Source organism: Urocampus carinirostris, chromosome 2, assembly GCF_059441175.1.
Source record: "Urocampus carinirostris isolate Australia breed hairy pipefish chromosome 2, RoL_Ucar_1.0, whole genome shotgun sequence".
Lineage (NCBI taxonomy): Eukaryota > Metazoa > Chordata > Actinopteri > Syngnathiformes > Syngnathidae > Urocampus > Urocampus carinirostris.
Genome location: NC_142350.1, coordinates 15210138 through 15232436, shown reverse-complemented (window position 1 = coordinate 15232436; position 22299 = coordinate 15210138). Strand labels below are relative to the sequence as shown.

Below are 22299 nucleotides of genomic sequence, written 5' to 3'. Positions count from 1 at the left end.
GGGCAGTGCAAAAAAAAAAAAATCACTTTTGAATGAATTGACTAATGTATTATTGCAAAGGTTAAACGGCCTACAAACGTCAATTCTTTCACAAAATTTTAATTTCTTTTTTTTCCTGGTATCTTTTGTCGCATAATACTAACATTTTGGGGGGCTTATTTAGTCAGTTGCACGATACAGAACTGTATTTAATCACATTTTTTTAGTGGAAGTACAATGTTGGCAACAAGATTGACTTGGTATAATTGGAACTTATTTGAATGCAACACAAACCTTTTCTTCTTTTTCCCTGTTTTTTTTTCTATTTATTTTTAATTCCTTAAAAAAATTCTCATTGACATGGACCTGTTTGAAAACTGCCAGGACGGCAACTGGGTCCACGGCTGCGATCAAACTACCAAATAGAAGGTACTGCAGCAGGCCAATATCCAGGTCAATTTTACTAAACCTTAGTCAAATCAAGTAAACTAAATAAGTTAAATATTTTGCTAAAAATGCCACAACACAAATCATACCTAGTGACATGTATCAACATTGTGAAATGTGACTCTTTAAATGGGCGACTGGGCTTGATTATTAAGCCATAAAGTCAAGCGACCTAAACCATATGTCTTTTTAGTTATGCAAAGTGTTTTTCTCTGGGCATTTATATGCCCAGCCCCAATGGTTAATAATATGCCAGGCCGAAAAATTTAACAGTTGGAAAATTTTGCAACCACATACAGTTTTAAGTTTTATAATTTAACTCATCAGTGCAGTAACGTATACGTTATCAGAAGCATTGTCACATTGTAAGAGCATGCATATCAACTACAGTATGTAAACGCCACCCAAATAAAACTGTGACCTCTGTTCTGACTGGAAAAAAATACTTATAGGAGGTTAAGACATAACTGGCTGAAAACGTAAAAATATGTGTTTTTTATGTTTTTTTTTTGTTAAACTATCATATAGGGTTTGATACCACTCATCAGTAAGTCTCAAGCCTCTGGGAAAGTAAGAAAAATCACCATTATAAAGGCAGAATTGGCTTTGATCAGATTTTTGTCCATACTTTGAGGACGCCACCACTTCTTAGTCTGGCTTCCTGGCCCTGTATGGCGAGTATAGATGTAGTGAAGCAGTGTGCTCAGAGTAGTGAAGATACGGATAGGTACAGACAGTTAATGCTCAAATTTTTCTGTCCAAAACTTTTCCCGAAAAAGTCCCTTCGTCAATGTCGGGGCAGAGAGGGATGGCGCTTCGTGCATGTCCGCAGGAACACAATAAATATGGTGATCGAAATCATGTGACCATGTCACCAGAAACTTTGAAAGATTCTTGCATTGTTCGTGTATCAATTATGCATAAGTTCAGTGTTCTTGCAATAAAATGTTATTTTGCAAGCAAAGTGCCCTTGTGTTTATGAAAAGCATTGTTTAGATATTAGAGGTATCGCAAATGCAAAAAAAAAGCACCCAAGTGAAGGTTCTGCTTATTCTGCATTCAATCACAATATGACGTCTTTATTAGATGTTTTTGGGGAATTAGAATATTCAAGAAACTTCAATGTTCCACTGTTGTTTACTAAACAATGGTAAAAGCTAGATACATACTTTTTTCTCGTGAAAAATGACGGTTGACGCTTTTTAAAAAAATATATCCTATGCATTTATAGCTACAGAAACCAAATCTTCTGTAGTCCTTCAACAAAAAGAGTCAAAATTGTGAAACGTCTGGCATCGTATGAGTTAAGATCAAAGACCTGGTTTGGCTGCAAAGGTCAAGTCAAGTCAGGTAAAGTCAAGTCTGAAACGGCTGTACAGACAACAATATGCTATTGCACCATCCCCTGATCTAAAACCTACATGAGGGCAAGTAAAAACTCCAAAACCTTAGCATGGGGAAACTAAGAAACCTTGAGACAGGGCATGCACATTTGAATTGTGATTACAAACCATGCTCCCATTTCTTCACGTTCCGACAGTAATCGAGGCCAACCACCATGTGACGAACATCATCCCAGAGAGCGCCCTCCTGATTTGCTTCGGCTTCATCCTGGGCGGCATGATCTGGGGTGCAGATAAGATGCAAACCTTCAAGCTTACTCCGACGGTCTTCTTCTTCTACCTGCTGCCTCAAGTTATCCTGGACGCCGGCTACTTTATGCCAAACAAGCTTTTCTTTGGCAACCTGGGGACCATCCTGGTCTACGCCATTATTGGGACATGCTGGAACGCTGCTAGCGTGGGGCTCTCGCTGTGGGGCTGTCACAAGGGAGGAGCCATGGGTAAGAAAGGAATCAGAATCATTTTCATTAGATATGTTTTGCATGGCAGTAACAATACAGTATATAAACATCATGTACAATTATGCAGATCAAAGTTTCATCTTTAGTCAAAAACAAGCAAGCATGTTTTAAGGACATTTAAAACCATTTTTCTAATTTCTAGAGTACTATTAGAAGAAAAAAGAACTTTTGTTTATCATGTATTTTGCAAAGCCACAAATACATCTGCCATTTATATATAAGATTTTCAATTTTGTGTGTGCATTTATCAAGACATATGATTTTTAGTATTCGGGTAAATCGCAAATGTATTTGTTTTTTAGACAAATCTTTCCCCATATACTGTAGGTATAAGGTAAAAATGACAGTAATTCATAGCTTACATTTTAAGTTGCAGGAAATTTACGACTGGGAAATGCTACATTCATTTTTTGCATGAACCATAATAAATGTCCATAATTGATGTGTAATACTGCACTAATTTCATCGATGACACTTCATAGGACAATGCCCTATAAACTAATGCAAGCTGTCGTTAATCACCAGGGAAGAAGAAATACAACTGTGAGGCTACCAGAGAGCAGTGTCACGCTGTCATTTTTAAGCAGAGTTTTTGAGAAACATGGCAACAATTCAAAGTATAACTATCCTTTCACTCAAAATTCAAGCACTTTCAATCCTTGAAGACACATCATAAAAATTCAAGCATTTTAAGGATTTTAAGCACCTGGTAGGTAGATATAAACATCCAATCTTTAGTCATCTGTTGCATTCAGCGCTGTTGCTGGCGGAAGGAGGGTTGTATGTAACAATCACCATCAAACATTAGGGAACTTGAGCTGTTTTGTAAGGAAGAATGGGAAAACACTTCGGTTTCAAGATATGCAAAATCTATAGAGATATACCCACAAATACTTGTGTCTGTGATCGCAGAAAAAGGAGGTTGGACAAAATATTACTTCAGAGGGGCTAATATTTTTGCAACACCTATTTTCAATTTTTCTTATTTTCAGTTAAAATGCATCTACATTTGAATTATTCTTAAAAGAATCATAGGTTAAGAAATTTGTTTTTCTTTAACACAGTGGTTTAAAAAAATCGCGAAATAACGCATGATGTTGTAACAAAAGTTGAGTAACAAAATGTTTTCAATAACGCATTACAGCACTCGTTACAGAGAAAAGTAATTGCTCTAATGAATAACTCCCAACATGGACCTTGATTGAAGTCCAACTGAAATTAAAAACATTTTGTAACTGCAAAGTAACAGTCAAACCCCCTGACCTTTTCCAGGTGACCTGGATATTGGCCTGCTGCAGTACCTTCTATTTGGTAGTTTGATCGCGGCCGTGGACCCAGTTGCCGTTCTGGCAGTTTTCGAACAGGTCCATGTCAATGAGGTCCTCTTCATCCTGGTGTTTGGAGAGTCACTCCTCAACGATGGCGTGACAGTGGTTCGTATGCTTTGTTCTGCTACGACCACAGTTGGATGTCTCTGAATGAGAGGGATAGAGTGTCCAGCGAAGGTATTGGGCCAAATCAAAACCAGCAATCTAAAGGTGTTAGAATGGCAAAGTCAAAGTCCAGGCCTTAATCCTATGAAGCATTTGCGGAAAGGTCTGAAAAATTCTGTGCACAAACAATCACCATCAAACATTAGGGAACTTGAGCTGTTTTGTAAGGAAGAATGGGAAAACACTTCGGTTTCAAGATATGCAAAATCTATAGAGATATACCCACAAATACTTGTGTCTGTGATCGCAGAAAAAGGAGGTTGGACAAAATATTACTTCAGAGGGGCTAATATTTTTGCAACACCTATTTTCAATTTTTCTTATTTTCAGTTAAAATGCATCTACATTTGAATTATTCTTAAAAGAATCATAGGTTAAGAAATTTGTTTTTCTTTAACACAGTGGAAACCCTACCTATGACTGTCTGTCATTTTGCTGATATGCTCTGCTCTTGGCACTGGTTTTTGCTGAAATTAGACAATACAGTGCAATTTAGTGGTCAGATGTTTCACACTGGGGCTTTAATGTAAAATTTAGAAAAATAATACATCAAATCAAAGCAAATAATCCTCTCATGATATTTTTTGTTGTAATTGTAAAGTTTGAAACATAAAATTGAAAGTCTAATTGTTCTAATATTTATAGAATAACTTGATAAAGTTACTTTTAGTAAAATAATACAAATCTATACAGTATATATATATTTCAAATAATATAGGGTGCGTTGTTTGAGCCGTCCTTAAAAAGTTGAAAATAGAATGTTTTCTCTAAGTCTGGGTTAAGAATTCCTAGTTCCATGAGCCCTTGTGCTTTTTTCCCCTTCGCATATCTGTTTTTAGCTTACTTTTTGCAAAGGTGTTTGGGGCCGAACACATTAGGTAGGAGAATTTGGAGGACAAGTGGAGCGCTGGGGACTGATGTTATGCTCGTATGCGTGTTTTGTTTTTGTTTCTCTTTGTAAGTGTAACATGAAAATGGTGAAAGTAAGATAAGGCCTGCTTCAAGTAGTCAAAACGCGAACCCAAACTCCAAGAAAGTAGAAAAAAAGAGTTTATTCGAGCGTGTTTCGGAAATGCATGTATTTGCACGCACAACATGAGGAGCTTGATAGAGGCTGCAATGATGACACAAGTCAGGATTTGGCGACAGCAAGTAAAGGAGTTCCAAATTCCATACGGCTACTTGGAAAAAAAACTAGTTGACTGGCAGGCAATTATGGTCATTTTAGCTACTAATTTTATTATTTAACTAACATAGTTGTATAAACTGATTTTTTCAAATGACAATAAGAAATATAATTATAGGAATATAAATACTTAAAATGAGAAAAAATGAAAGTGTTACATTGGGTTATTTATCTATTTTTTATTACAACCTAATCTTCAAAACAAATAAAAAAAATGATGAAAACTCTGTAACTCTAAGTGTACTATTACGCTCCAGTGTGTATTATTAAGCACCTCTTAAAGGTACACTATCACGTTAAAAAATTGTATGCAAAGAGTTCATTACCTTCCTCTTGGTTGGTCAGATAATTTTTGCATGTAGTCTTTTATTTTCACAACCCCAAACAATGATGATTTTCCCATTCTATTTTAGGTGCTCTTCAATGTTTTTGATTCCTTTGTCTCACTGGGAGGATCCGAAATTGATGCTGTGGAGATAATCAAAGGAATAAGTAAGGAGTCCTCAACAAATAGATTGTGAGAATGAAATCAATTAAAGGGCCTAACAAAAGTATTGCCCTCAGTTTAAATGCACCTGAACACACAGCATTATAACAGCGTTATGAAGACCAAAGAAAGTTGTGGTAAAGATTAAAGCAGGAATGCATTCAGGAAGATTTAGCACCATTTACTCATCTCCTTGAGCACTGTGCGGGCAATAATATCAAAATGTACAAAGCATAAAACTACTGCAAACCTTCCAAAAACGGCCATCCCTCTAAATCTTTGACCCAAACAAGGAGAAAACTAATCGGGAAAAAAAACCAAGAGGTCGATGACCACATTGGATGACTTGCTGGCATACACAGCTGAGGTTAAAGAAGGAATAATGGGCAAATATTTCTGTTTCAAGAAGTGCAAAACTTATAGAGACATACCCAAAAACACGTGTGCCGTGATCGCACCAAAGGGTGGAACTCAAAGGGGGGCAATATTTTTGCAACGCCTACTGAGTTTGAGTTTTGTGTCTATAAGATGCCTGAAATATGGCAATATGTCTAAAAGTCCTTGGGGGGAATACTTTTGCAAGGCACTGTATATACTTATAACAAACTTTTCCCGTTGTCTCCAGTTTCCTTCTTTGTCGTGGCATTTGGCGGCTCACTTCTTGGCATGGTGTTTGGTTTGCTGCTCTCTCTTTTAACCCGATGCACTAAAAACATTCAGATCATTGAGGCCGGCTTTATTTTTGTGCTGGGGTACCTCTCCTACCTCACTGCTGAGATGCTCTCCCTTTCTGCTATCCTGGCGTAAGTACCCTACATTGAAAGGACCTCCTCTGATTTTTTTTAATGTTCCTAATTCCTCGGTGGTCATTTCTCGATACAGGATTGTCTTTTGTGGCGTCAGTTGCCAAAAGTACATAAACGCCAACATGGATGAAAGGTCCGTCACTACAGTCAAGCACGCCATGAAGGTGCTCGCCAACGGTTCGGAAACCATCATTTTCGTCTTCCTCGGGATCTCTGCCGTGGATAAATCGTTGTGGGTGTGGAACACGGGCTTTGTCCTCCTCACGCTTCTCTTCATCTTTGTATATCGCGTTATTGGTAAGATTTTTCAAAGGGTACAGCGTTTCCCATAGAATTTTGTTAGACCCTGGTGGGTGACAGTCTAGGAGGGTCTTGGGTCATGCATGACGATATTTCTTCGATTGTTTACTGGAGGTTATTACATATCTGTCATCTTTAGCCAATTGCTACCCTTATTAATGGTTGCAATTACCTTGTTAATCAATAATAAACCATGCATACACAACGCGGCACTTACTAATCTACAGCAAGACAACGTAGAACAAAAAAACTATTTTTTACAAATTGATATCTCCACTAACAAAAATTGTTGAACACAATCTGAAGTTGTCCCAAAACATGGGGAAATATGGGTCAAACGCTTACGTTGACAGGTTTGTCAAATAACGGGCAAGTTGTTAGTGATGGGAATTCCTAACTGATATACTACTAAGAGTATTGTAACATTATGCATGAATAAAAAATATACTAAAGTACTATATTACACTAACCTGTTTTTTCACTTTACAGTGAACTTTAAACTAATTTAAACTTTTTACATTAAGCAATTTTAATGTTAAGAAATGCATAACTCCTGAAAACAAACTTCGTACCAAAATGAAAATTAAAAGTTTTAACTCTTCAGTGCTATAAAAAAGCTATTAAATACAAAAGCTTTTAACTATTTACACTTCAACTTTTAACCACAAAGACTGAAACAACTTCTGAAAAACACAAAAAATATTAAAAATGTGTAAAATAACAAAATATATCATCAGTCTCTTCTGAATATCAGCATTTAGGAACACTCTGCTGGGGAGACATTAATATATAAAATTAGTCCAAATTAGGATTATTTTCCTGCTCAGACTAATCTTTTCTATTTCCTTTCTTTCTTTTTGTCCTGCAATTCTCAACCTGTTGTTGCAACAAACACCAAACTCATTAGCACAGCAACACAGACCACAACACGCATATTTACCAATCAACCAAATGAACAGTTAACCAAAAGCGAGTGAGAGGACAAAAAAGTGTGCAAGCGAGCATACCATGACGTTTGCAATCTTTTTTAAATAAAATATCTTTAAAATTTTTTTAAATAAGATCACATTTGTATATATTAGAAAATATTATTAGACTTTCAACAACACAATTTTAAAAGACTGTGTTGGGATAAATTACTCGTGGTGGCCCACCAGAGACTTTCAATGGTATGAGAAATGCTGGGGGAACTCAACATGAACAAGAAGGCTCGGGCTGATATCAACCAAATACAACAGGTGTCTTTTTCCTCACCTGGATCATGAACAAATTTCGGCTGGTGCCCTTGGAGGTCATCGATCAGATTATCATGAGTTACGGTGGCCTGAGGGGGGCCGTTGCCTATGGCCTGGCGGTGATGCTGGATGAAAACAAAATTAAGGAGAAGAATTTGATGGTCTCAACGACTCTGATAGTCGTTTACTTTACCGTCATCCTTCAGGTGATTTACATCTACATTCCTTTTACTTTGTTAATATTGCTCATTTCGGAAATTTGACTTGACAGCTCTTATGTTTTATTTTTGGGTTGCAGGGGGTGACTATGAAACCTCTTGTCACTTGGCTTAAAGTTAAGAGAGCTGCTGTGTCCGAACTCACACTGATCGAAAAAGTGCAGGACAAGGTATGTTTACGAAAGCAAGGGATGTTTTATACCACTTTTTTCAGACCAAAACTCACTTTAGTAGTCCTCAATGACAATTTTAGAAACTGATACAAGAGCCTACATATTTACAAGCCGTTATTAGCAAATATGTTTGTCTATCAAAAGACAATAACGACAATTCTAATTCTACATGAAATATTCACCCCCTGTTTGACCTTTTGCCCTCTAGTAGGGGCTACCATCCCTCAAACCAAGGACAAACAGGCTCAGAAAAAGCTTCTTCCTCGGAGCCAACACCACCCTAAACGAGCGCACAAAACCGTGAAGACATATTTTCAGAATTATTTTGGGTTGTTTTTTTGTGCTAAATGTTATTGCACGGAACTGTGAAACTATGGTACATACCTTGTGACTTATTTTGGGGATTTTGTTATTGCACTTCTTTTAATTGCACTATTGTTATGATGCACTATGCTATTTAATTCACAAAAATTGTCCGATTATTACAACCAGTCTCTAAGCCCTATTTTGTAAGTATTTTGTCTGCTTTTTATCCTCGTTTCTCTTTTTAAAGTCTTTATCGCATGTTTACCCTGGAGTGCCATGTCTAATTTGTTACGGATCAGACAGACGACCACAATTGTGTCACGTTAAGAAATGGGAGGGAGGGTTCTGGAGTGAAGAGAAATCTTGAAGTGGAGATTTGGGACTACATTTAAGGAAGAAGGCTTGAAAGATGGATCAAAGAGGAAACCAAGCAACAAGGTTGGTGTGGCAGGTCTTGTAGTAGGTAAAACACGAGTCTGTAATACCGGGGGAGAAGAGAAGGCAGAAGGGTGAAACAGGTCCAGGTTCAGAGTCAGAAGCGCCGGCAAACAGGTTCTGGGTGTAGGCTTTGTAGACAATATGACAAAGGTAGGCTGTAAGGTAAGGCTTTAAATACAGAGCTTGATTGGCTGGGAATTCAGAACAGGTGGTGGTAAAAGAGAACAGGCAGGAGGAACAGATCAGGGTGCAGTGACAGAGCAGGGACGTGATTGGTGCTGGGTATCGGTAGAAAGAGAAATCATGACAGAACCCCAAGCTTAAGGGACAGACCCAGAAGTCCCAACGAACCACCGAAGCCGGGCAGGTGGAGGGGGGGCTGGTGGCGGGTGAGACATCAGAGGCCTGGGACTGGGTCAGGCTGGAGACCAGCAGAAGGTTTGGTAGCTAGGACGACCCCGACGGATAGCGGGCTGGTCTGGTTGTAGTCGGTGGATGTCAGAGATGAGGGTCCGGTCCACAATCCGACTGGCAGGCACCCAGGTCCTCTCTTTTGGTCCATAGCCCTCCCAGTCGACAAGGTACTGAAGGCCCCAACCCGTCATTTGGACCGCAGCAAGTGCCGTACAGTGTATACCAGACCACCTTCAAGGAAGAGCGGAGGAGGCGAGGGAGGGTGACTGGCTTGGTATTGCGTGATCGGGGGCGGTATGACATAGTGAAGTTAAATCTAGTGAAAAACAGGACGCAGTGGGACTGTCTGGGGTTCAGACGTTTCACTGTGCGTATGTACTCCAAGTTTTTGTGATCAGTCCAGACCAGGAATGGAATTGTGGGTCCCTCCAACTAGTGACGCCACTCCTCCAGGGCAAGTTTGACAGCCAGAAGCTCCCGGTTTCCTATGTCATAGTTGCATTCAGATGGGGACAACCGATGAGAGTAGAAAGCGCCAGAGGCATCCACCTCTACAATGAATTGCCTATCCATATCAGGCATCTGGAGGATGGGGGCAGAAGTGAATCTTGCTTTGAGGGAACAGAAGGCTTTGTCATCTGCTGGGGTCCAGGTAAATGGCTGCTTGGTGCTGGTCACAGCAGTGAGAGGTGCGGCAACAGTAAAGTAGTTGCAGATGAATTTTCTGTAAAGGTTGGCAAACCCCGGAAACTGCTGCAACTTTTCCTGTTCTTTGGGACTGGCCAGGAAGTGACTGCTGCAACCTTGGCTGGGTCCGTTTGGATGTTTCCCTCTGCCACAATGTACCCCAAGAAGGCCACAGTTGTCATGAAACTCACATTTTTAGCCTTGACATAGAAAAGGCAGAAGGGTCCAACAGGTCCAGGTTCAGAGTCTGACAAACAGGTTCCGGGTGTAGGCTTTGCAGACGATCTGACAAAGGTAGGCTGTAAGATAGGGCTTTAAGTACAGAGCTTGATTGGCTGGGAATTCAGAACAGGTGGTGGTAAACAAGAACAGACAGGTGGAACAGATCAGGTTGCAGTGACAGAGCAGGGAGGTGATTGGTGCTGGTAACCGTTAGACAGAGAACTCGTGATAATTAGTCAGTGGACCATAAATAGCCCCTGTGCCAGAATTTTGATAGCTGGTCCCTAAAAAAGGCACCATATTAATTTATAGCATTGATAATAGTTCATCGCTGATTTTCATTCTTTTGTATATTCAAAAAATATTTTTTTCCAATCTTAAGGCAATTCTAAAATGTTTTTTTCCTCTTTGCTTCGCATGGCAGAAAATTCCGGTCAATTTACTATTACAAAAATTATTGATATCCATACTAGTTTTATTTTTAAGCATTTGTACTACTACTACAACAACTAATTACATTGTATTTCGTAGCGCCTTTGAGGACACTCAAAGTCGCTGTACAGGCGGCAATGAGTTCCAGAGCTGGGTGTCAAAGCAGCTGAAAGCTGCTCCCCAGGGAGCTGGGACGGGCAGCGGGCATCGTGAGATAGAGGGAGGGGGCTGATCCGATGGTGCGGGATGGCGTGGCAATGTGAAGGAAGTCGGAGAGGTAGGGGGGGGGGCAAGGTTATGAATAGCCATGTAGGTGTAGAGGAGGATTTTGTAGTTGATTCTAGGGTTAATTGGGAGCCAGCGGAGTTGCTGAAAAACAGAGGTGATGTGACGGCGAGAGGGGGTTTTGGTGATGATGCGTGCAGCAGAGTTATGGACCTGCTGAAGTTTATGGAGGGACTTTTGAGGTAAATTGTTGACGAGGGAATTGCAGTAATTGAGGCATGAGGTGACAAGGCTTTGGATGAGAATGGGTTTGGTGTGGGGGCTGTGGGAGGGGCGGAGACGTTTGATGGAGCAAAGGTGTAAGCGTGCAAATTGTTGCCTGAAGCAGAAATTATTAATGGATAACAAAGGTCGATGACCTAAAGAATTTCTGTTTTTTTATAGGTCTTTGATCACATGCTTGTTGCCATCGAAGACATATCCGGGCAGATTGGACACAACTACATGAGAGACAAGTATGATGAGATTTTCAAGTGTGTTTCGGTTTAGTTAAAAATCGAAGCTACAATGCTAGTTTTTTTTTTTTTTTTTACTTTCTGTGTAGATGGAGTCATTTCGAGGAAAAATGGATGTGCAGAATGTTCATGAAAGCATCGGCAAGGAAGAATCGTGACAATGTCTTTAAAGTTTTCCATAAGCTGAACCTTAAGGATGCTATGAGCTATGTGGCTGAGGTAGGGGGCTAAAATAGCATATTACTGTTTACTCTCCATCCACCACATATGATTACTGACAATGATGAAGGAAAATTTAAAAGAGTAATTCAAGTTGTTGTGCAGGGTGAGCGCAGGGGATCGCTGGAGTTTATCCGCAACGAGTCAGCATTTGTTGACTTCAAGAAGAAATATGGTGACGAATTCTCAGAGGTTATGCCAGATATCATGGCCGACATGGCAGACGATCGGGGTACAATGTCCTCAATTGGGTAAGCTGAACTTTGTAATGGACTGGGACTATCTGTCAGGAACCAGGAACGGAGATTGGAACCCAATTGCGTTAGTTTCTTAGTTTTATTAAGAAGGAGACGTAAGCTGGCACCCACGATCCAGTGATCGTTGATTGTGGGGAGCAGGTCGCCCGGGACGCGGAAGTGGCACTTCTCTGGCGATCGATAGCGGTGTCGAAGAGGGAAAAGCAGGTCCGGTTGTCGGGGCGCAGGAGCAGAGACGTGATCAAACAGAAACAGGTCAAAGCCGGGAAACGTACGAGTCAAAAACAGGGAGTCAGGTTCGGAAGGCTTGCCTTAGCGGGAGCTGAAGGTTCGCAACGATCGGACGCCGGTAACAGGGAGTCGGGGGGTTTAAAAAACGGCAAAGAGCCAATCAGCGACCAGGGCTGTTGGCGCCACTGGGGCAGCCGCAGGTGCCCCGAATTTGTAATCATGACACTATCACCTTTTTCACGACAAATTCAAGCATTTTTAAGGAATTTTAATGCCTATTTTTCAATGTATCCAGTAGTATTCAAAAAAGAAATCCAGATAAGTCATGTATTTTGCAGATTTATAAATATATCTGCGATTCACATATGCAATTTTTAATATTGCTGTGCATTTATCAAGATGTATGATTTTTATATCTTGAGTAAATTGCGAATATATTTGTGGATCTGAACAATGCGTGAGAACATATTTTTGAAACAAATCTCTTCCCATATACATGTAGGTGTTTGGTAAAATGACAGTAATACTGTATGTAAGGACTTTCATAGCCAATTTTCCAATTTTCCCAGCACTTTTGATAGAAAAAAAAACTGGTATCTGAATCATGGAATTTGCAGAGCCACAAATAGATCTGCGATTTACATATGCAATTTTTAATCTCGCAAGAGCATTTATCAAGACATACAGTAGATACTTTTATTGTCAGAACCAGAACAGACGGGAGATCCAAATGCGTAACGTTTTACACCAAGCTTTACTGCGGAAGCGGAGAAGTCAGGCACGGGAAAACAAACGCCAGCGATTCGGTGATCGCTGGGCAGGAGAAGCATGGAGCCCACGAGATCGGAGCGTGGTCGGTGGACAGAAACAAGTCCGGCAGCTGGGACGGGAGATCAAAGCATGGTCAGAGGGCGGAAACAAGTCGGGCAGCCGCGACGGGAGATTGGAGCGTGGTCAGAGGGCGGAAACAAGTCTTGCAGCCGGGACGGGAGATGGGAGCGTGGTCAGAGGGAGGAATCAAGTCAGGTAGCCATAGACGATCGGGAAGCCAGGGGCAGACGAGTAGGTTACAGAATAGCATGGGACAGATGGGAGCCAGAGTCAAAAATTCCCCCCTTCGTGTGCGGAGGCTCGCTGACGGACTGACAGGGAGTGAATGAGAGTACTGGGTTTAAGTAGGAGGGGAACCAATCAGGAAACGAGCAGCAGCTGGAGCCAAACCAGCGGGCATAGGTTAGGGCAATGGGCATATCATGACATCTATCTTGAGTAAATCGCAAATATATTGGTTTTTGAGAGAATTCTTTCCCCATTTATGTTTTGGTGTCAAGTCATTTCTATTTGTTTAAACCTTAATCACAAGAAGTCTCAAGAGCTGCACAGAGTAAAGACGATTACCGACCACAGACTATTATTACACTATTCCCTGATCTAAAACCTACAAGAAAAACTTAAGGTAATAGGTATCTTACACTTTATGTTACAGAGAGTTCTACCCATTACAATTTTCCACAGTGAAACGCTAATTGCATTAGTTGCATGGCCCATAATGAATGTGCATAATTGATGCGTAATCCTTGCACTGATACACATTTTATAGCGCCCTGTTTAGGTGTAGCATGCACCTGTCCTCTTAAGTGCGACCCGTATGGGGACGATGATGCTTCATAGAACAATTCTGTGCAAAGTAATGTCAGCTACAGTTGATCCCTTTAATTACTATGGGGGCTTTGGCGCCCCTGTCTGACAAGTGTATATATTTATAAAAGTTCATACTTTCAGTTTATGTTATAAAAATGTGTTCATGCTCAGTTCCAGTCTCTACTTTTTATAATCCTGAAAGATCCAAGTCCGTATTTTGTTTAGTTTTTCATGTTAAACTGTTATTGGGGTTTCATAACACATAGTTATGGTAGATATTGCCAGATATTGAAAATTTGGGTTGTTCTGGAAAAAAAGGGGGCCAAAAGTAATCACTCACAACATGAACTCTGTGTCTTTCATGGACAAAATAACAATAAAAACTGCAGGCGGCCTGTATGATACTTGGTTGATTATGAAGAAAGAGGAAATGCAATGGCAAAGCAAAACCACCAGAGAGCAGCGTCAGTGTCATTTTTAAGCAGACTTCTTGTGAAACATGGTGACAATTTCAAGCATTTACAAGCACTTTTCAATCATTGAAAACACATTATTTCAAGGATTTTAAGAACCTCTATGAATCCTGTTTCTAATATGACTTTACCATAACAGACAAGACCCTGTGCCTTCAGTGAGCTTAGAGATGCACGAGCAGAGCATAAAAGGGTATAGAGAAGCAGAAGACATCAACAGCCATCATCTGCTGCAGCAGCACCTGTACAAAGGCAGAAAACAGGTAGCAAAAAACAGCTATGAAAAACTTTTCAATTCTGAAAAAAAGTTTCAAAAAATGTTTTTGCTCCACTGGAAGAAAATTAAGAAACTAAATATTCAGTTTTTTTTTTTAGTACATTTCTTATAATCATCCTAAGTAAAAAGAAAAGCAACACTGTATTTCAAAATAAGTACAAATTTTTCCCTTGTTCATTTCAATTTATTTATTTTCAATTTTGTTTCAACATTTTTTTAATTTAAGACCAATAAAGAATACTACCGAAATCATTTGCTATGTGAAATAGTGCTTATTCTAAATATTGTTATTTATTGTATTAAAGAAAAAAGTTGGGAAAATATTTAGTTTCAAAATAGCTCATGTCAAGTGTTTCTTATTTTGTAATTTTTGTTACAAGAAATCTCATTTCCTATGTTTTTCTTTTATTCTCTCCCTAAAGTAATACATTAGTTTTAATTTAGAAAATAATATTAACAATAAGAATAAGATAATTCCGCTCATAGTAATAGTTTTCTTATTTGACAACAACAATTGCATAAAGTACGAAACATACAATTTAACAAAAACCTTTCTTAAAGAGAATGTGTAATATTAAGTGCATCCTAGTGGCACAGAAAACTTGTATTCGGTAAAAAACATTGATTTTAATGTTATGCAAAAATACATATAAAACTAATTAATTTTTATTTGTAAAAAATTATAGGTCGAGAATTTTTTTTTTTTTTTTACATGTTTGTCTGGGATCTTGCTGCTATGCTGTGCTCTTTGGCACTGGTTTTTGTTTGCATTAGACAACAATGCTATCTAGTGGTAAAATATTATACACTGGGGCTTTTAAAATGTGATTTTTTTCATCTTTTAATATGATTATTATCTCAGAAACTTATGATAATAATAAAAATAGTACAATGATTTTAAATTAATCGCATGCTGAGTCACTGACATCCATTTTCAAAATCCTAGCATCGGCACAGGTACAGTCGCACTCATTTTGAGGTCACCAAAGATGAAAACGAGGTGCAGGAGATCTTCCAGAGGACCATGAGAAGTCGTTTGGAGTCATTTAAGTCAGCAAAAATGGGCGTCGCTCCCCACAAGACGATAACCAAGCACCAAAAGAAAGAGCAGCTACAAAAGGTCAGTTGCTAAATTGGATTTTCAAAACAAACTTGTGGGAACAAATTTGGACAGCGATCAGAAAATCCAATGTTCTTATATTGCAGGTGTCACCCAGAAAATCAATAGATAAAACTAAAAGCTACCACTCAGGGGATGAAGGTTTGTGTCTCTGTGCCACATACTAGAAAGTACACTATTGTTCAAAAGTTTGGGACATCTAGAAAATTTTGTGTTTTCCATGAAAAAGACACTTTTATCAAATAAGTTTTCCAATGACAGTGTTCTTCTTCCTGTATTAATCTATTCATTTTGTTAGCCCGTCTCAAATATAGCTTCTTCTTTGCCACTCTACCATTAAGGCAAGAATCTTTGAGCCGTCACTTGAGTGTTGATGTTGACACTGGTGCTTTTAGGGTACTATTTAACCAAACTGCTAGCTGAGGACTTGTAAGGCATATATTTCTTAGACTAGAGACTCTAATGTACTTGTCCTGTTGCTCGGATGTGCCAACGACTTCTCTTTTCGTTTTTGCTGTTCTCTGAAAGGAGTTGTACACACCGTTGTAGGAGATCTTCGGTTTCTTGTCAATTACTCACAAGGAATAGCCTTCATTTCTTCGAACCAAAATAGACTGTTAAGATTCACACGAAAGTTCTCATTTTCTGGCCAGTTGGAAGGTTAAATCAAACCCACAAATGTGATGCAGATAATTGACTAGCTCAAAAAATAGCAGTTTTATAGCTTTATAGCTAAACTGTTTTCAGATGTGCTAACATCATTGCACAAGGGTTTTCTAATCATCCAGGACCCTTCAAACAAAATTAGCAAACACAATGTACTATTAGAACACTGGAGTGCTGGTTGCTGGAAATTGGCCTCCATACACATATGTAAGTATTGCATTAAAAACAGACATTTGCAACTAAACTAGTAATTTGCCATTTTAACAATGTATCTGGTATATTTCTGATTAGTTTTATCTTATCTACTTTTCCTAAAAAAAGGAAATTTCTAAGCGACCTCAAACTTTTGAACGGTAGCTTATGACACTGTATGTTGTTCGAATCATATTTATTTCTTCATGGTATACTTTGTCCTAGATTTCGAATTCTCTGAGGCAGACAGTGCATCTGGCCAGGACGCATCCGGAGACTCACTCCCCATGAGGGTCACCTACAGAGTGGGAGGTAAAGCAATCCATCATCTCAATTTACACCTTTACAGCCACCACGATGACGGGTAAACTCTATAAATGAATTCAAATTTATTTTTAAAGCAATTGCCACCCAAAGTGCTGTATGAAAACATTTAATGTACAATAAGTAGGTAGAATCCTCTATCTTTATCCCCACCCAACTACTCAAAATATCTAATACACGGGGACACACAATGGTTAAAATACAATAAAAACAAAACAACTGGTAATAGAAATAAAATATTATTATGGCTAATTGCAGACTCACCATGTGAGGAAAGGGACCTGAAGGAGTCTTATACACACAGATAGGGATGGCAGCAGATTGCCGCAGTATTTAACCCCACTCTATGTGAGGTCCTTTCTCAAGGTTTTCTCTTTTCTCTTCACACTGAGATTTTTGAGTTGTTCCTTGCCCGCATGCTGGTTTAAGATCAAGTAATTGTGTAATTTTGTAATTGTAATTTTGTGCAGTCCTTTGAGACATTTTTGTGATTAAGGGCTATATAAATAAATGTGACTTGACTTGACACTCTAATAGTGTGCCCTCTTCCTATAAAGAGACACTAAAATAGAAAGAATAAAAATCAACTGCAGAACAAAGCCATACAAATGTGAAATAAATAGTAAAGTACTTTACAGTAAAAGGTTAGATGTTAAACAATTTAAACTAAATAAAAATGATTAATTAAAAGCCATATTAAAAAGTGGGTGTTGATTCGCCTCTTAAAAATATCAAGGGTCCTAGCAAACCTGATGTTCTCCTGGAGACGGCTCGATAGGTGAGGACCAACGTGGCTGAATGCTGCTTCACTTTAGGTTTCAGACACCCTAGAAACAGTTAACAAACCGCTGCCAGAGGACCTCAGGGATCACGAGGGCTGATATGATAAAAGCAAATCAGACAGATAGGATGGCCCAATACAATTGAGACATGGAAAAACTAGCATAATTATATTAAAATTTATCCTAAAACGCATGGGAGCCGATGAAACAACTTTAGAACTGGTGGAATATGTTTCCATCCCCCGATCCCCTTAAGCCCAGTTGCTGCTGAATTGTGCAGTATCTGTAGCTGGCAATGTTCTTTTTTGGGAAGACCGGAGAGCAGGGCATTACAATTATCCAAACGAGAGGATATAAAAGCATGCATCAGCACTTCTGTGTTTACCTGAGAGAGAGAGATGGGCAGATTGGCTATATTCTTCCAATGATAAAACCCAATTGTAGTTAGCTTTTTGATATGTGGAATAAAATTGAGCTCCAGGTCAAAAATAACGCCCACGTTTTTGCGGTGAATTAATTCATTCTTTCCAGACTTGCTGAAAAGAGGTTATGTATATAATTATATATATTTTCTATTCTCCAGCTGGAATTGAGAACCCAGCGTTCATGCCTGATATAGACGTTATGGCGCCCATGCAGATTCCGCCTTGGTTAGCGGAGGCCGAGTCTGACAGTGGCACTGTGGCCCCCTCACAGAGGGCCCAAGTTAGGCTGCCTTGGACACCCAGCAACCTGCGGCGTTTGGCCCCGCTACGCATAAGCACGCGTTCCACAGACTCCTTCATGGAGGCGGATGCACCTCGCACACAAGAGAGAAATGGCGAAGATTTTCCCATTCCGCTAACGCCGCCGCCGCCACCATCCGACTGAGATGGCTAGTTTCCTATTCTTCCATTTCCTTTATCTCGGCTGCCAAAGAAACTGAACGTTACCTCAGACATTGCACTCTTCTCGAAATATTTTCAAGGTTTTTTTTCTGTGAGACAGGTTAAACTCAACAACTTCATAACCTTTGTACTTTTGACCAACCATTTATTTCAACACGCATGGGAAACGCATGCATGCACATTGGTATGTTTTTCCACATGATGAACATTTTGGTACTTAAATTCTAAAGTGCAAAATGCATTCAAGGGACCCGGACCAAATAAGAAAGAAAGTATGTAGAGTGCCGTGAAAAAGTTTTGTCCCCTTCCATAAGTCTGTGTTTTTTGCATATTTATCACTCACAAAGATCTCGGATCATCAAACAAATTTTGATATCACACCGACACAACCCATGGAAATATAAAATGCAGCTTTGAAATGTTGATTCAAGTTATTAAGCCACAAAAAAATTAAACATACAATGTCCTATGTGAAAAAGTAATTTCCCCCTAAACCTAATAGCGAGTTGGGCCACCTTTGGAGGTGATAACAGACGCTGTAGAGGTACTTTGGCCCAAATTCAGACTTTGACTTGGCCACTCCAGAACATTCATTTTGTTTTTTTGAGCCATTCAGAGGTGGCCATTGCTAATGTGTTTCGGATCGTTGTCCTGCTGCATGATCCAAGAGTGCTTGAGTTTGAGGGCATGAACTGATAGCCGGACGTTCTCCTTCAGGATCTTCTGATATATACCAGAATTCATTATTCCGTCAATCACAGCAAGCTGTCCTCGTCCTGAAGCAGCAAAGCAGCCCCAGATCATCATGCTGCCACCACCATGCTTTACTGTTGGCATCCTGTTCTTTTCGTCAAATACTGTGCAATTTTAACACCAGGTGTAACGGGCCACACACCTTCCAAGAAGTTAAATTTTGACTCATAAGTCCACAAAATGTTTCCCCAAAAGTCTTGAGGATAATCAAGATGCTTTTTGGCAAATGCGCAACAACTCTTTTTGTTCTTATGTAGCAGCAGTGGTTTTTGCCTGGGATCCCCCTTGGGAGGCCATTTTTGAACAATGTCTTTCCTAGATCTTAACTGAGGCATAGCAAGGCCTATAGTTCCTTAGATGTTTCTCAAGTTTCTTTTGTAACTTCCTGTATGAGCTGTCATCAAACTTTCTGAGTAATCTGAGTTGATCAACCACTCCTGGAAAGGTTTTCCACTGTTGGCAGTTCTCTACATTTGTGGATAATGGCTCTGAAAGTGGATCTTTGGAACCCTACAGCCTTGGCAATGGCTCTGTGCTCTTTTGCGGACTGATACATTTCAATGACCTTTGTTCCTACTCTTTTCTGGAATTTATTTGGAACGTGGCATGTGAATTGTGTTCTTAAGATTTTGTAGCCTACTTTACTTTGTCTTACAGATTCAATTTAAGTGGTTTCTTAAATCACCACAGGTGGTGGCAATCAACTTTGGGTGTGGCCTGTGGAAATGAACTTGGGTTTCCCCAAACTGTGGTTAGTCACAGATTTAATAAGGGGGCGCAATTGCTTTTCACATAGTGCCAGATAGGCCTAGATTTTTTTGTACCTTAATAAATGCAATCAACATTTTAAAACTGCATTTTGTATTTCCTTGTGTTTTCTCTATGTGATAATAAAATTGGTTTGATGATCTGAACCCCTTGTGAGTGGTAAATATGCAAAAAAACACAGAATTTAGGAATGGGGAAAATACCTTTTCACTCCACTACATGTACAGATTTTTATTTATGAAGATAAACAATTCAGTTAATGTGACGAGAACACTATAAAAGACTAGCTGCATTATAATTAAGGAATTTATTTATTGAAACATATTTTTTGTATATATCTATGCAACAACAAAAACAATCAGGTGTTATTTACCTTCTTTGACCTGTTAAAATATTAGAGTGTCTTAAACTGGATGTCGAATTTTGACATTAAAAAAGAAAAAAGATGCCAAGTTGGTGATTTTTTTTTTTTTCGCTGTCACGCATCCACTTCCTCAGCAGCTAGGGTCTCCAACGTGGTGCCCGCAGGCACCATGTAGCCCCTAAGACAACTTGAGTAGCCTACGGACTGGTTCCGAAAATATATCATGGGTCATTGTGATTATCTAGAGAATTTGATTTCTAATTGGCGTGATGTTTAGTGGTTAACTGCACCTATTGTAACCTCTAATAATTACAACTTAGGACAGGGGTTGGGAACCTTCTTGACACAATATTCAAATCAATGCAAGCAAAAATATTTTGATCATTTTTTGAGAGAGCCACACCATATATCTTATGGAAAAAAAATAAACTCTCCAGACAAAAGCTACTTATTCGGGACTTCTATTTCACTGTGAAATGTTTGATAATTCAATAACATTTATGAAATAATACTAATGCCAGAGCCTGTGTCCTATATGAATATAAATAAACCACTTAAAATGTGTCTCCCTCCTGCGGTTACTTAAGTGTGTTGAGGCTCAATTTTGGTTTCAAAACAAGGTGCGTGCGAATATATTTTGAAAAAATGTCATAGAATACTGAAAACGAGGATACCAGCGTATTTACCCTCAGTGCAGACTGCACTTGTCGAGGAGAAGGAGTGCGCGTGCCCTGTGCACAGCTCCGCCCATTCAAACTTCTCTCGGCCATTTGCCAGGACCTTAATTTGGCCTGATTTTTGCATTTCGGAGATGGAATATGAGCTTGCTCTGTCCACTCCACGCATCGGCCCGGTATAGCAGTACCTCCGGGAACGGTGCATTCGCAATGATCGCAGCAAGGCTTTAGGGCTAGGACCTTAGCTTGGCCTTTTGGCTGAGAATAAGTGTCCCGGCTCCTAGGCTTTGTAGCGTATTATGAACTGAACGATAACGGATAATGGATAATGAATAACGAAGATAGATCAATAACCCTTAAAAACCCCTAAAACCCCCCATAATGAATAAAGAAGACAGAACAATAACCCTTAAAAAATCCCCCCTTCTGGATATTTTAAGTATGTTATGTGACTTTTCGTCATGTAATGTCTCAACAATGAATAAGGATCTTCCATATAAAGGATTATTTAGCAATTTGCGGCCTAAAAGGTGTCTGTTGGTGGGACACTTTGACTGTAAATTGTAGTTAAAATTGTGTGCTATGTACACGGTGCATCGATCTTTTAGTAAGGTTAGATCACCAATGCAATTTTTATTCACATGGTTGGTTGAATTCCTTAACCACTAGGTGCACCATTTCTTGTGGTGTGCCTTGGCCAACTACATCCTGGTGGCGCCCATCCTGTGTTAGGCAACTGTGCTAACCACTGCACTACGGCAAGGTAATATTGCAAATACAGTAAATTAGTCAAAAGTCATGTAAAAAAACGATTTCACCACTACAGGGAGCTAGAGGACACCTAAAAGCAGTCGATTTGGTACAATAACTCTTTTAAAGTTGTTTATCTTGCAAAAGCATGTTCAAACGTCATAAACCTAATTAGAAAAAAACAGTAATATTAGTGATTGGAACAATACACTTGTCAAGAATTTTAATGTAAAAAATGTCCAATTTCCGGGTTGCGTTGCTCAGACCCTACGAGTGACGTCACGTTACGATTAAGTCACATCACGTACTCATAAAAGAGACTTTCTTCGTTTAAAGGACTATGTGATTTTATTTTCTGTGGGCATTTTGTATTTCGTTAACCGAGTACAATGCGTACCTGACATGACAGCCGAGTAAAATTGAAAACCAGAGGAGATGTGAGCCAAAGATAATAAGAACTAGGCAGCAGTCAACATTCGTGTCTGACTCCA

At 39.3% G+C, this 22299-nt stretch overlaps 1 protein-coding gene and 1 pseudogene across 1 annotated transcript in view; both read left to right on the top strand.

Moving 5' to 3' along the window:
* LOC148371160 (sodium/hydrogen exchanger 3-like) overlaps positions 1-20945 on the top strand; it is a 30436-nt gene extending 9491 nt beyond the window's left edge. The window contains exons 2-16 of the mRNA XM_088329087.1: positions 1967-2269; positions 3563-3723; positions 5383-5461; positions 6082-6259; positions 6339-6559; positions 7801-8003; positions 8096-8185; positions 11357-11427; positions 11517-11646; positions 11752-11897; positions 14388-14511; positions 15472-15645; positions 15732-15786; positions 16729-16815; positions 18193-20945. Of these exons, the coding sequence (XP_088185213.1) occupies positions 1967-2269; positions 3563-3723; positions 5383-5461; positions 6082-6259; positions 6339-6559; positions 7801-8003; positions 8096-8185; positions 11357-11427; positions 11517-11646; positions 11752-11897; positions 14388-14511; positions 15472-15645; positions 15732-15786; positions 16729-16815; positions 18193-18479 (2309 nt within the window). The 3' untranslated portion in view covers positions 18480-20945. The remainder of the gene's footprint in view (positions 1-1966; positions 2270-3562; positions 3724-5382; positions 5462-6081; positions 6260-6338; positions 6560-7800; positions 8004-8095; positions 8186-11356; positions 11428-11516; positions 11647-11751; positions 11898-14387; positions 14512-15471; positions 15646-15731; positions 15787-16728; positions 16816-18192) is intronic.
* Positions 20946-21134: 189 nt separating this feature from the next.
* On the top strand, positions 21135-21268 carry LOC148371159 (U2 spliceosomal RNA; annotated as a pseudogene).
* Positions 21269-22299: the final 1031 nt, after the last annotated feature.